Here is a 14,232-nt window from a genome sequence, read left to right as displayed (position 1 = left end):
AGGCAGACCTCTGTGGCCCATTTGGCATATTTTTGAAAATCAAAGAAAAATTAACATTTGTTAAAAATTTGAATACATTTTCTAAAAGCAAGTGTACAGACATTGAGGATAAATGGTAAATAAATACAATATAAATATCCATACATGATAAAAGAAATCAACAAAACTGAGCATTGTGCTTCTATGTTTGGTCTTTTTTTATTTGACTGTTGATGCACACATTTAAAGTACTATACATACTATACTTTCAAATATAATTTATTTAAGGAACTGTGGTTTCTCAGATGCTACCATGTGATGTTGAAATGCAGTTTTTGAGTCAATGGTGTGTATTGCTTGCTCTGTGAAAAAAGTAGATGCATCTTATAATTTCTCACACATTGTAGCCTTATACTATTACTCAAGGTTTATGACATACATCAAGAGGGGGGTGCAAGCTGATGTGTGTGTTATTATTTGTATGAATACACCTGTACCTATACCACTTCAACATACTTTCGACTGAACAAGCCGTGTGGATCAATCACTGAGCCTTCTTGGTGATAATAAATACATTTATTATTTTGCTGTGCATTCTCCCTTTTGCTGGATTTTTCACTACATACCCAGATGCATTTGCAATAAATATAATCCAGCATACAACAAGCATCCATCATTCTATAAAACCAGGCAAATTAAATGACAACAAATTTGAATAAAAACAACTTCAATTGTCTTTAGCATTAATTTGACATGAGACAACTCCTTCTGTGCACAAGTAAGAGGTGTGACACTTAACAACACATTGCCACATTGGTTTTGTTCTTCTCAACATTGCCACGTGTACAATAATTGTCATATTGGTATAATTGCCCTGTGTACAAAGTATGATCATAATGCCAAAAGTGTCATAATATACAACATTTTCTATATTTAGTGTTGCTTACATTTAGTACTTGCTTTAGGTCCAAGCTGTCTCGATTGCATTATTAATAATGATATCAGTGCATCTCTATCTGTAAAGCTGTAGAATCATCATCATGATAGCAAAAATAATTAAAAGTGGCTTCTTAATGAGTTCTACATGGTAAGCGTGCTCATTGAAGTCTTATATACAAATCATTGCTGTTGCTCCTTCCACACTTGCTGTAACTGTAGTATCTCTCCAATGTGGATCTTCTGATGTCTTTTCAGATTCTCCCCCCGGCTGAAGCTCTTCCCACACTGGCTGCAGTAGTACGGTTTCTCCCCCGTGTGGACCCTCTTGTGTTTTTTCAGGTCTCCCGCCTGACTGAAACGTCTCCCACACTGAACGCACCCATACGGCTTCTCTCCAGTATGACACCGCTGGTGGATTCTCAAGTTCCCCACCCTGCTGAATGTCTTTCCACACACAACACACAGGTGGGATTCTTCTCCCCTGAAGTGCTCCATCCGGCTTTTTCTCCCATCGAACGCACCCCTGTTGGGTTTTGTGAAGCCATGCCTCCTTTGTATGGCATGATTTGAGTGGACAAAGACGTGTCCTTTAGTTTCAGCACTAGCTTGTGGCCGGTGCGTTTCAGCAGAGTTCTGGCGAGAAGAGTTGCAGCTTAAATCCACACCGCTATGTTGTTCTTGAAGAGATGGTGGTTCTGTTGTTGTGCACTCTGTTAGTTCTAACTCTCTTTTGATAACTGCCAGGTTTGCCTCGAGTGAAGTGCTGGAGTGAGGGGTGCACACGTCATAGGGTGTGACTGCACTGAGGTCTCCGTTTTCATTGTGTAATGTCCGAACAGTCACTGCTTCCTCAATAATGTGTGCCACCTCCTCTGGTTGTACTAGGCAATGTTCTGTTGTTTGCGTTGAGTTGGATTCAGTTTGTAATTCAGTGTTGTCGTAGCTCTCCTGTTGTTGCGATTCCTGCTTCACATTTTGTTCATTTGTGTGTACGATTATCTGTTTTTGCTCCGCGAGAGGTGGGTCTGAGTCCTGCCTCAAAGAAAGCCCCAAATCCTGCTTTTGATTTTGAGCGCCTTCTTTTTCTTCAGGCAACGGACAACTTGTAGGTAAGACATCTAGGAAATCAGCACAAAAGAAAACACTCTTATTATTTATATAAATAACTCATCAATTACTTTATAATCAAACCAGTGAAATATTAATGCGTCTATCACAATTCAAGGAAATCCAACCTATTCTCTCTTTTGTTATGGTCTCCTGGAGCTCCTGCAGCTTCCTCTTCAGGCTTTCGTTCTCTCTCTGTGTTCTGGCAGTTTTCTCCTGGTACTCTGACACCGTCTCCTTCACCACCTCCAGAACCTCCTGCACCGCTTCAGTCAGGAGCTTGGCCACACGAGCGTTTAGACGTTCAAGCTTAGACATCCTGAAACTAGAAAAAACTCAAGGTAAGAAAGGACTGCTAATGCATAATCCCTTGCAAAAGGAGCCATGTGTTCACAAATAATTTAGCTAAATAATTTATAAGAACTGTTTCACAAGCCCTGCTGTGTAACAACTCTCCTTCCTACAGCTCCAAATTATATACTTGTCAACTGTATTGGTGTATTAAACCAGAGAAACATAACATATTTCTAAATATACCAATATATTTTGTTGATTCAAATCATTTAAAATGAATAATCATACATCTATGATATGTTATGAAAATGCTGTTTATAGCTAATACATGTTACTCTTGATAACAAACTTTTATCTTCGTTTGTACTATTTTGGCCTATTTTTGTAAGGTTTCAAACCATTTACATGAATGGCTATGCTGTTGAATTATAGATAGTTTAGTGGTACATTTGTGCAGTTTATTTGTAGGTTGGTGCTGAAACATTATATGAATCAGTGAAATGTTTGCCAAGTTACACTCAGTCAGTACTATTAGTTCAACAGTAGTTAAGAGTTTGAAGTTTATTTTAAATGTAAATCAATGCAGAGATATTCCAACAAGTGTTAATAAACATGTAAGCCACTTTCTGTTCCCTAGTTAAGCTTATGTTTAGGAAGCTGTACCTGAGGCTAGTCGTTGTCAGGTAGCTAACGTTAGCTACATTAGCTCCGTACGTTTCCTCTATCGTTTTCCCTTCCAAAAAACACGTCATGTGGTCACTGTGTTAGCAAGACGTGTAGGTTATTTCCAGACAAGTTCACTTGTAATAAAAATTAAACGAACATTGTCAACAATACTAGAAGGCACCAATCTGAAAGAAACATAACAATGCGATAACTCGATACTTCCGGAAGCGATCAATTACATCCGCTGTGAGGTGATTTTCAAAATAAAATACCGAGTTCTATACATTTATTATTTGCACACCACTAATAAATCTTGTTAATTTGAAATCTGGCCTCGAGCATTTCACATTATATTGAATTATTCAATCAACTCAGATAAAAATCTTTATTGTCCTGTTACACCGATCATTCAGCCAATAAAACAAGTATACACGTTTAAAAAAAGCACTCTTATCAGTCACAACAAAACCTGAGAACAACATGTTGAAGTAGAGCAAACTAAACTGTACATTACATTACAGTAGTATGACTGTAAACAATAAATATCAGTAGCTTGCTAGCATGCTAAATCTAGTTTTTAGGTTAACAATGTTTGGTTTTACTTGAGGGATTCAGATTTCATTATAAAGTAATTTTGTTGGCAATACACAACACTTCACCAAGAAGAACCATACTTTCATTTGATTTGGAAATGAGACAAACAGCAGCATGGCAGGAATTGTAGGAAATAAGAAAGTGTGTTTGATACTTCAAAGTTGACAAAGGCCCTATTGTACAACAATAAGATACATGTCTTTGTAAAGGAGGCACAAACATATTTCTATTTAACACTCTTTCTGCAGAAACACTTTCTAAAGACAGTCAGATTGAAATATGCTTATTATATCACCACAGACCATACCTTCACACTTTGGGAATCAAGCATGTGCATTTTCTATACCTAACAGCCTTTTTATTGTCCAGCTCTAAATGATAAAAACCTATGTTTGAAGAAAGTCTGGCAATAGCAGCCTCACAGATGAGTTTGCTGGTGTTTCTTCAGGTTACTAGAGTGACTAAAGCTTTTGTCACATTGAGTGCAGGCGAACGGCTTCTCTCCTGTGTGGAAGCGCTGATGCACGGTCAGGTAGCCGGACTGACTGAAGCGTTTCCCGCACACCGAGCAGCAGTACGGCTTCTCCCCCGTGTGCACCCTGTTGTGTTTCTTGTAGTCACCCGCGTGTCTGAACGTGCGACCGCAGAGCAAGCAGGAGTAATGTTTTCTGTCATTTCTCTGGAACACTCTTGAGCCTGAAGCGACTGCTATTGTGTGATTGGTGTGTTGTTGTTTTGCACTAACACTGTTTGTATTGTCGTCTCTTTGGGATGGTGGCTCTGATGTGCCATTTTGCTCCAAACTGGAGACTGAATGGCCTTGAGGATGTTCCGAATTTAGTCTGTGTGAGGATGCAGTGCTTGTACCTGCATCATCATAAAAGCAATTTGTGGTGTGTATGCTGTCTTCATCCGATGTAGGCTCTCTTTTCATTTTGTGTAGGTTTTCACTAAGATCTACATGGTTTGAAAATGCCAGTCTATTATTAGTTTCTGTTAAAAGAGCTCTTAAATTGATCAGGTCGTCACCACCTAAATGTGTGTGTGTCTTGGCTCCATGGGAGAGACATGGAGCAGCTAACGATGCTTCACTGTCAAGGTCTTCAAAGGAATACGAAGGAGAGATTACAGCAATGTCCTTATCAGATGTGATGAGTTCAAAGTCCTCTGCCAACTTTTCTTTCTGTCTCTGCTCGATCAGAGGCCTATGGGAAAGTTGTTCCATTGTTCCTGCATAAATCAAAGTTGACAAAGCACAAAAAAGACAAAATCAGTCAACAATTGTATCAAACAAGTTCAATATTCCTTAACCCTGATATTGAATATACCATTGCTTTCCAGGTATATCTTCTCCTGGAGCTCCTGCAGCTTTCTCTTCAGACTCTGGTTCTCTCTCTGTGTTCTGGCAGTTTTCTCCTGGTACTCTGACACCGTCTCCTTCACCACCTCCAGAACCTCCTGCACCGCTTCACACAGCAGCTTCTCCACTCGGGCATTCAGACAGTCAATGTCGGACATCTTTATTGGCTGATCCTTGGGACCGAAAAGAAGGAACAGATCAGTGAATGCGTCACGTGATCCTATAACGTATACTGTGTGTATTAATAAAAGAAAAAGCAGCATACCTTTAACCTAATGTAATCAGGTTTAATATCGTTGCAGTATTTCGTGATTCCCAGGTTATCTAGTAGTAATCCAGAGGAGATCGCTCATTGTTTACATTCAGACTTCGGCGGAAATTCCTTTCAGGAAACGGCTTACCGGAAGTTCATTTGGCAGTATCGATGTAGCTTTTCCACAATATAAAAGGGTCGGAGAGTGTAGTAAATCTAAAAAAAAAATTGGTAAAAATAAATATGTCCATAGATGAGTGTATCGTGTACAAAGCATGGATGTATAATAAGAACGTACAAAGGGCATACATGCAGTGCATTCCCTTCCTCGGTTTTTAAGGGAACTCGCATCCAGCGGGAAGTGCGATACTGCCATCTACTGGGAGTACGCAAACATCCAGAGTGCATCTGCGGTACATTCATTCATCTATCTATCTGCTTTTTTCTTATTTATATCCCATCACTGTCTACTGTTACTGAGGGAAAAACGTGTTGAGCTATCTAAAAACAAACACACGGCACACAGAAGTTTAAATTACGTTTCGCTCTTTTTTTTTTATTATGTTCTATGACTCATGAGGTAAATGACTCAGAGTATATCAAGCTAATGATAACTTATATTCACAATACTTCCTGACTTGTCATTCCAGCAACAGATTATCCTTTACACAAACATAAAAAGTGCTTTGAAGGTCTGATTATACATTCAACCCTTTTCCCTAAATATTTCTTTTTTCAAGTACACGTTAAAAGAAGCTGTTGTAAGACTTAGGTGTAATGGCAGTTCAGAGTAAAGCACATTCAAACACAACTTCCCTTTGACATAACATTTTAAAGTGAAAACATCTTTACCCCTAAAAGTAAACTGGCAGTGTTTTGATCATGGCTCTACAGTTGTGTCCTCAAACAGACTGAGCAGGTTCTTTGGTTCAAAGTTGGGTCGGGGTAAAGCCTCCTCTGTGCGGATCCAGCTGCGTCGCTGCGAGGACTTGTTGGCTACAGAGTGTGGGCTCTGTGTCGACTTTTCATTAATGCTATCTGCAAAAAGCTCTATGCGCAAAGGGCTAATACTGGGTGGCAGTGTGTGGCAGGAACCATTGGAGTGGATGCTGAAGGGGGTCTGCGCCAGGTTACAGGAGGACCAATCCCCCAGGTTCGTTTGAGTGGGGGTGTGGGCAGGACTTCGATGACTGTGTCTCGGGGATCTTGGCAGAGGAGTGGATGTGCTGTCCAAAGACAGTCTAGATGTTATCCTGTGGAGTGGGGGAAATAATACAAATGAAGCTAGGACAGGAATTACAAACTCAGGTCAAGACAGACTGAGGGATAGTAACCACAGTTTTTTTGTTTTAGATTGCTGGTTTTTGGATATTTTTAAAAGAGATGTACTGATTGCAGTCTTCTAGGCTTTTCAAATGTCTGACCTGTTGAGTCAGATTTTTGCATTTTCCAGCTTTCTTTATAAAGTATTATGAAGTATAATAGACAGCATATACATTTCTTCTAAAATTACAATTCAGCTGTTAAAACTTGACACTGACAACATAAAAAGATATGTGTTTCTGTGACTTAACATCACTGTCTGTGTTGCTATGTGCTTCATAAACCCATCATGAAACATATGTGTGCAACATGGATGTATGAGATTGAAAAATGGAAGATGGGTGTATTTCTAAGACATACACAAAAACCAGGCTTTGATTGTCTACCTATGTGAGAAGGTGGGGGAGAGCTCCACGTCGGTTTGATCCAACAGGAACACTGCATCGTCCTCTGGACTCCCGGAGTCAGCATGCATGGCACTGAGCGGCAGTGTCAGATCTTTGTCCCAACTCCCCTTAGGAGGAGTGCTGGGAACCGGCTTTGACCAGTGAGGCAGAAAAGACAAGTGAAGTGAGGACAGCAGTCTGCACCCAAAGCACACCGCCAACTATGAGAAAAAGACCAGAAAAACACAATTTAAGAAAACTGTTATTTCATGTTTGCAATATGTGTTTTATATTTAATAAATAAAAACAAACTGTGGATGCCTTTGGGACTGAAATGAGGCCCCAAAACGGATTAATAATCCATATAGCTTTATAGCCGCTGTGTTTAGCATGGACACATTACCTGACAGAAGGAGAGCAGTGTCAGCGTGGTCTCTGCCACAACGAGATAGATCCGCCTCCTCCACCTGTGTTTCCTCACAGAGGGGAGAGACAGGAGCTCAGAGACTGTCGGCCTCTCAGAGGGCTCCGGGGCCAACATCATCCGCAGCACTGCCTGAAGCTCAGCTGACAGATCTGCAGATACAGATGGAAATAGTAAGAATTGAAATAAAGATAATGCAATTGTTTATAAAGACCTAACACAGAGTGGATCTTACCACTGGTGAACTCTGAGGGGAGGCAGCCTTGCCTGAGCTGTTGCCAGCCCTCTCCTCCATTGGGAACTTCCATATTACAGGCCAGCTCCAGAATAGAAACACCCAAACTAAATGAGAAGGATTCAACAATATTAAGTTCAATCAAATCATCTTTTTACACATTTAAGTATATTATTTTACTTATGTATGTCTTTTGTACCTGAACACATCTGCAGCTGGCCCATACTCCCCCCCCAGCAGCTCAGGGGCCATGTATCTGGGATCCCCCTCCTGGATGTCATCTTTCCCTTTCCCCTCTAAAGACCCTGTGCTCTTCTGTTTGAGCTCAAACAGCAGCCCGAAGTCCGCCAGCTTAAGGCGGCCCGAGTCAGTGATGAGGACATTGGCGGGCTTGAGGTCCAGATGCACAAAACCAAGAGAGTGCAAGTGCTGCAGAGCTGAGAGGAGGTCGCACAGGTAGGCCCATGCTGCAGGCTCATCTGGATATTAGAAATGTTAGGACAACCGTCAATTTATCTGTGGATTTGAGAATTTTCTGAAAAAGGAAATACAAAAGGGCAAAATATAGATATTAGGACATTTGAATAGGTCGTATTTTCACTTTCAGACCTGGTCCAGGAGGCTGGTTCTCAGCATGGAGCAGCAGGCTGGTGCTGCAGAGCTCTGTCTGGATGTACAGTCGGCCACATTCTTCCCATGCTGCCACAAAATCGAGGATGTGAGGGTGAGGACAGAGGCGCTCGTGGTTCTTGGCTTCCCTCGTGCTCCGGCTCCTCTCACTGTTGCCCCTGAAGCGGTGAGCAGAGCGCTTGACTGCATACTGGCGACCGTCCAAGTTGCTTTTCACCTAGAAAAATAGAGGAAATGCTGAGGACTTGACTTCTCTTCTGGGAATCTCCAAATGATAATCATGGTGAGAATGTAAGGGTTACAGGGATATTAAAATGTGTATTTGCTGTAGGGCTGCTCAATTAATCGTATTTTAAATCACGATTATGGCTTGCAACGATTACGAAAACAACGTAATCGAAATAAAACGATTATTTTTTTATTATTACTTTTCTTTTTTTTCTAAATTTCTTTTTGGGGGGTTTTCAGTTGAATTATTCTTAAAGTTCAGGGTAATCAACTGTTAAACATACCTTCAATTTGTTTTCTCCAATAAATGGATGTATTCAAAGTCAATGAATAATCGCATTTAATAATCGCAATTTCAATTATTGACCCAATTAATCGAGATTACGATTTTTGCCATAATCAAGCAGCCCTAATTTGCTGTGAGAAAAAAAAACACAGCACAGATGTTGAAAAAGGCAAGATTGTGATCTTCATATTAGACTGTTCATTCCTCACCTTAGATGCCTCTATTGTCTACTCTGTCTTAAACTTGAGTATCTAATGGCAACTTCCTCACAAAATGATTCCTTAAAATGCAGTCTTTCCTTTTTTCAAAGAGTTATGAAACATCATTCAGTATAAGCATTTCCCAAGGTTATAAACATATACACACAAATGTTACTCACCTTGTAGACCTCTCCGAAAGATCCTCGTCCCAGCAGGCCCAAATTATTGTAGCATTGATCGAAATAGGACTGCTGTTTGCTGGGATCATAAACAGCATTCGGAGGGGGAGTCTTGCTGAGGGAACCTGACAGAGGGGTCCAGGGGGTGGGCTGCTGGGGGAACATCCTGCTCAGGGGGGGACATCCCTTGGACGGCGGCAGCGGGGGCAGAGAGTGTGAGAGATGGGAAAGGGAACAGTAGGATGAGTTGGAATTGGACATGGAGGAAAAAGGGAGATGGCGTTTTTTGAGGGAGAAGGTTTGCTCTGCATGGGAGAAGTGGGTGGGGACAGGGAGAGACATCCTGGACACTGAGGTTTCCACAGCCACGGACATTGTGTTGGGACTTCTTCAGCTCCTTTCTTGGGAAATAGTGAGCTGCAACATTGAAAATAAATCATTAAACAATGACAGAATTTTTGACAGTTCATGAGTGTACTAATGGCACTTTTGCACTGCTCATGCCATTTCAATGTGCTAAAGTTGGGGAGAAGTTATCCGTCATGCTAACTTGCCACAGAGGCAAAGCAAAACCTACCATATTAAAATGTATCTGAATGCTATGAAATCTCAAGCAATAACCAGAAATTAGTAGGTTTCTTTTTTGTGTCCAACTGGTTGGGGTACACTCATTTGTTTCCATGACAGAGATCCGACATCCTGAACATCCTGCTTTACAGGTTTTGGAGAAGTGTCTGATACCAGTATCAATACAGCCTGATAGAATAGGTAGCTATCTGCGTTAAAAGGTACAAAAAAGTCTCTCACTTACTTAGTACTCAGATGCTTTACTTAATTAAAAGTAAAAAAGTTATTTAAAAGGTACAGCAATATTATAGGCAAAATGAGATTCAAGTATCAAAAGTAAAAATACTCGTTATGCAGAATAGATATTATATTATTAGGTGTATTATTTTATCCTGTTTTTATACATATAAGCGCCTTTAAGTATTATGGTTGGTCATTGTGGACCAAATATAGAAACAGTGTAGATAAAGCACAGTATTGCATTATACCATACCAGCATATCGTGTGTTTGTATATGTAAAGAAATAATTTGAGTGTTCAGATAAAAGTAATGAAGAAAAAAGTACAATGTTTGCCTCTGAAATGTAGAACAGTAGAAGTATAAAGTAGCATGACATCGAAATACTCAAGTAAAGTACAAATATGTCAGAAAATTACAATACTTTAGTAAATGTACTCAGTTACTTTCCACAACTGAATGTAATGTAACGTTAGATATACCCATAGACACACACAAACACTGCACGTTTGATATCACAGTTTAATTAATATTTATTTCAACTACTATACATTAAAAGCCTTAGCTAACGTTAACATAAATTACTCTCTGCCATTACTGACAAATGTCACTTCGACAGCATGTTGGCTAACATTAAGGGCGGACCCAGTCAACAACATAATAACATAAACCAGCTAGCTAGCTAACGTATAAGCAAATAACACACTGTAGGTGACAGTTTAGCCTTACAATAGGATTTAAGTAACTTTATCACACATACCATATTCCAGTTATAAAGACAGACCGTCTTCAAAACAGAGCCTTAGAAAGTAGCTGTGTCCAAATCAAACTGCTCGCTTGCACACCGTTCAAAACATGTCAATACGTCGCGCCAAATTCTGAAATGTTTACGTAGTGTTGCGTACCTGTCTTACGTGAATGCGGAACGCTCATCTGAATTACGCAATATCCGCGAGCGGTGCAGTCTGGGTTCTGCTGCACAACACAGGGCTGGCGCAACTGGCTAGCTAGCTGACCACTTGAAATGGTAACTTTTCCTAATATTATCGACCTTTTGTGAGATTTGGTGTCTAGATACCAGCACTGAGTGGACATTTAGCACTTTGTTTAAAAATATTAGCCATGTATTAAAAGAAGAAACCGACGGGTATAGAAATGTGTATATCCGTTTGTGTCTGCTAGCCTGCTAATGCTAAGCTATGTTAGCTTTGCCTTCTCATCTAACGTTAGCTTTAGGTGTAATTTAGCTTGGCTAACCTTGGAAGATATGTAATATAAGCCAACTAACCCAGTTAGCTGAACATAAGCCGTCATTGTCAGACCTTTAGTGTCTATGTATTTAACTGTCAGGCTTAATTTTGACTCCCCAACATCTCAAGACTGTTTCTTGTGGCTATTTCGGCGTTAGCTTAGCGTTTAATAACTTGCACTGGTTGGTAATTCTTGGTAGCTTATAAATCAATGTTGTCGTGTCAATTTCTCTGCATCCAGAAAAAACATACATACACCAGTTGTGTAAATACCTTAGTACATTTACTCAGGTATTGTTCTTCAGTAACATTTTCACAGATTGTACTTTACTTGACTATTTCCATTTGTGTTGCTACTTTGTACTTCTACCCCACTACAATTCAGAGGTAAATGGGGTACTTTTAGTTCACTACATTTATTTATTTATTATATTTAGTTACTTTGCAGACTTGGATTAATAATGTGCAATGTAAACAACCCCTAAATAAGACTATAAACACCTGGATTAAAATTCACAAACTACCCTGCATCATACAACGTTTATAAACTAGCTGCACCTTTACCATCTTTGTTAAACACATTAATGAATCAATAACTTTAATCAAAACTTATAATATATTATTCTGAAATGGGCCAATTTGCATATTGAGTACTTTTACTTTTGGTTCGTTAGGTATATTTTGATGCCAATACGTTTGGACTTTTACTTAAGTAACATTTTGAATGCAGGACTTGTATCAGAGTATTACTACACTCTGGTACTTCTACTTTTAACTAATTACAAGATCTGAGTACTCCTCCCACCGCTGCTGGACATACTAAATATTAAATAGTGTGACCAATATATGCATTGTTGTTCCTTAATTGGTTTAGCCTCAAGTCAACACAAGTTTACTCTAACGTTACATACATGTTAATAAGGTGTTTTAAACAGTGGCCAGTTGGACATTGACTTGGCCTACTGAGATGTTTTGTCAAGCAAAGCGTTTGAGTCACATAAACAGCTGTCCTGTTTGATCCCATGTTAAATAGAGTATTAAGGTATAGAACAACTCACTTCAAGCCCTCATCTTAGAGATACATCTAGAAGTCAAGTTGCCTTTAGCTTAGTTTTTAAAGTAAAATTCTCTGCCCACCTTCCCTCAGGACGTGTTCTTAATGATCCGGCGTCAAAAGACCACAATCTTCACCGATGCCAAGGAGTCCACCACTGTGTATGAGCTGAAGCGTATTGTTGAAGGAATTCTTAAGAGACCACCAGAGGACCAGAGGCTGTACAAAGTGAGTTTAGGGCTTAGCATAACAATGACACCGAATCAAGTTTCCTTTCATTATTGACTGCATCTCAATTCTGTGTGGGTACCGGTGGTTGCATGTAGCTTGTCTTTTCCAAGTGCGACTTGTAATTATTTGGACATGTCTAACACACTGTATTTATATTTATTAAAGCAAATTCATTCATTTTAAGCCACTGTTGATTATTCAACTTTTTCTCCACAGGATGATCAGTCGCTAGAGGACAGTAAAACTCTTGGTGACTGTGGATTCACCAACCAGACTGCCAGACCTCAAGCCCCAGCTACAGTTGGTCTGGCCTTCCGCATAAATGGTATGTTTAATTCATTTGTAGTTGGTTTAAGTATCCAGGATATCTCATTTCTAGCCAACTGTGAAGATCAAAAACAGTTTAGAGCCACCCAGGAGGCATTTTGTAATTAAACATTTACGATATACTCCGTCTAAATTAGTGACAAAACTGTTTAGATTAGGATTTCAATCCTTTTACAAGTGCATGTAACAAGGGTAGTTCTTTGAAATATTCTCCCAAAAACCGCGCCGCAGTAAATGTTCACCGCAGCGACATGAGTGAGTGCCACATGCTACTCTTCTGTCACGATGGGGCTAATGTTTCCTCGTCTTCTCCGCCTCTCAGATGAGATGTTCGAGCAGCTGCACGTCGAGGCCTTCTCCAGTCCCCCAGAACTCCCCGATGTGATGAAGCCCCAGGACTCCGGTAGCACGGCCAACGAACAGGCGGTGCAGTGATGTCAGGGAGAGGAAGCGAGCAATGGAGGGGAGGATGGAAGTGGGTGTGTGTGGATTAACAGCAGTGGAGAAGTAGCGGGGTGGAGGATATGTAATATAATTTCAGTTGATGGATGGGGACATCATAGGGAACCAAACCTATACATGTTACCTTCATGCTATCATCCCAGCTTACCCCCCAATTTGCTTCACAAATCTTTTTCTTTTTTTGTTAAACTTTATGATTTCCACATCACATGCGGTTCTGCTCCTTGACTTTGCTCTTAAGCCCCAACTGGCTTAGACGTCTTGAGTGGTGAAGTTGGTTTGGAAAGTATGATTGTGTGTGCGCGCGTACGTTATTATTATTAATATTTTGGGAAAGGTTGAAAGCGTAGTTGTGTGTCACAGTGATCTAGAAGTAACATGCATAGATAAAGAGTCCGGTGTCTGAATCGGCAAACTGCATGAATACAATTCAAAACAAAGGCTTTATTTTCAAAGAAACGGATAAACCTTCAACTGATAAGTTTCCTTGGTCTGAGTCTCCCAGTTTTGTTGTACATTTCTGATTTGATTTCATACCAGGAAAGAAGTCTTTAAAATAATGTTTGGTTTTTTGCTGTCATTTATTTTCAGGATGTTTGTCAGTTCTTTGTATGTTTCATGCACTGAAACCAAAGGCAGGTACCTCTTGGACAACAGAGGGATTTTTTGGTCAAAGGACATTCTGTCTCTGGCATACAGTAAACAGGAGTTTTCTGGGGTTAAACATTTAGTTTTGAAAATGCATCCATCACCACATGTCACCAACCATCAATGTGGCACTTTCCCCTAATCACACAAACATAGCCTGTAACTGTGAGCTTGCATAATTAAAAGTGTACCTGTTTTGTTTTTTTACACTGATGGCTGACTTTTATTTTAACAGGTTGGTGTCCACATGTAATGAACAGAATTAAAGGGGTCTCTGTTGAGCCGGGCTGTAGCTTAAGCACAACAGCTTTTTTTGTGAGTAGAGGGTATGCACAGGTGTAACTAATAACATTAGCTTACCATCATGATTTA

The 14,232-nt window shown here is 40.0% G+C and overlaps 2 protein-coding genes and 1 long non-coding RNA gene across 3 annotated transcripts; 2 read left to right on the top strand and 1 right to left on the bottom strand.

Moving 5' to 3' along the window:
* Nucleotides 1-1,890: 1,890 nt before the first annotated feature.
* On the top strand, nt 1,891-5,057 carry LOC307023810. Its single transcript, XR_013803777.1, has 3 exons — nt 1,891-2,027; nt 2,185-2,366; nt 4,921-5,057. It is a non-coding gene; the product is annotated as an uncharacterized lncRNA (long non-coding RNA).
* Nucleotides 3,357-10,789, bottom strand: pkmyt1 (protein kinase, membrane associated tyrosine/threonine 1). The gene is made up of 10 exons (XM_079657382.1): nt 10,649-10,789; nt 9,084-9,500; nt 8,170-8,407; nt 7,760-8,039; nt 7,561-7,667; nt 7,305-7,477; nt 6,902-7,122; nt 5,205-6,445; nt 4,908-5,112; nt 3,357-4,809 (listed from the first exon to the last, which is right to left on the bottom strand). The coding sequence occupies exons 2-8, from the start codon at nt 9,456-9,458 to the stop codon at nt 6,073-6,075; spliced, it is 1,767 nt and encodes a 588-aa protein (XP_079513508.1). The 5' UTR covers nt 9,459-9,500; nt 10,649-10,789; the 3' UTR covers nt 3,357-4,809; nt 4,908-5,112; nt 5,205-6,072.
* LOC307023809 (elongin-B-like) lies at nt 10,784-14,067 on the top strand. The gene is made up of 4 exons (XM_079657384.1): nt 10,784-10,915; nt 12,286-12,420; nt 12,640-12,748; nt 13,073-14,067. The coding sequence occupies exons 1-4, from the start codon at nt 10,913-10,915 to the stop codon at nt 13,183-13,185; spliced, it is 360 nt and encodes a 119-aa protein (XP_079513510.1). The 5' UTR covers nt 10,784-10,912; the 3' UTR covers nt 13,186-14,067.
* Nucleotides 14,068-14,232: the final 165 nt, after the last annotated feature.

This window comes from Notothenia rossii, assembly GCF_949606895.1.
Source record: "Notothenia rossii genome assembly, chromosome: 11".
NCBI classification, from domain to species: domain Eukaryota; kingdom Metazoa; phylum Chordata; class Actinopteri; order Perciformes; family Nototheniidae; genus Notothenia; species Notothenia rossii.
This window is presented reverse-complemented; position numbering and strand designations above follow the sequence as displayed.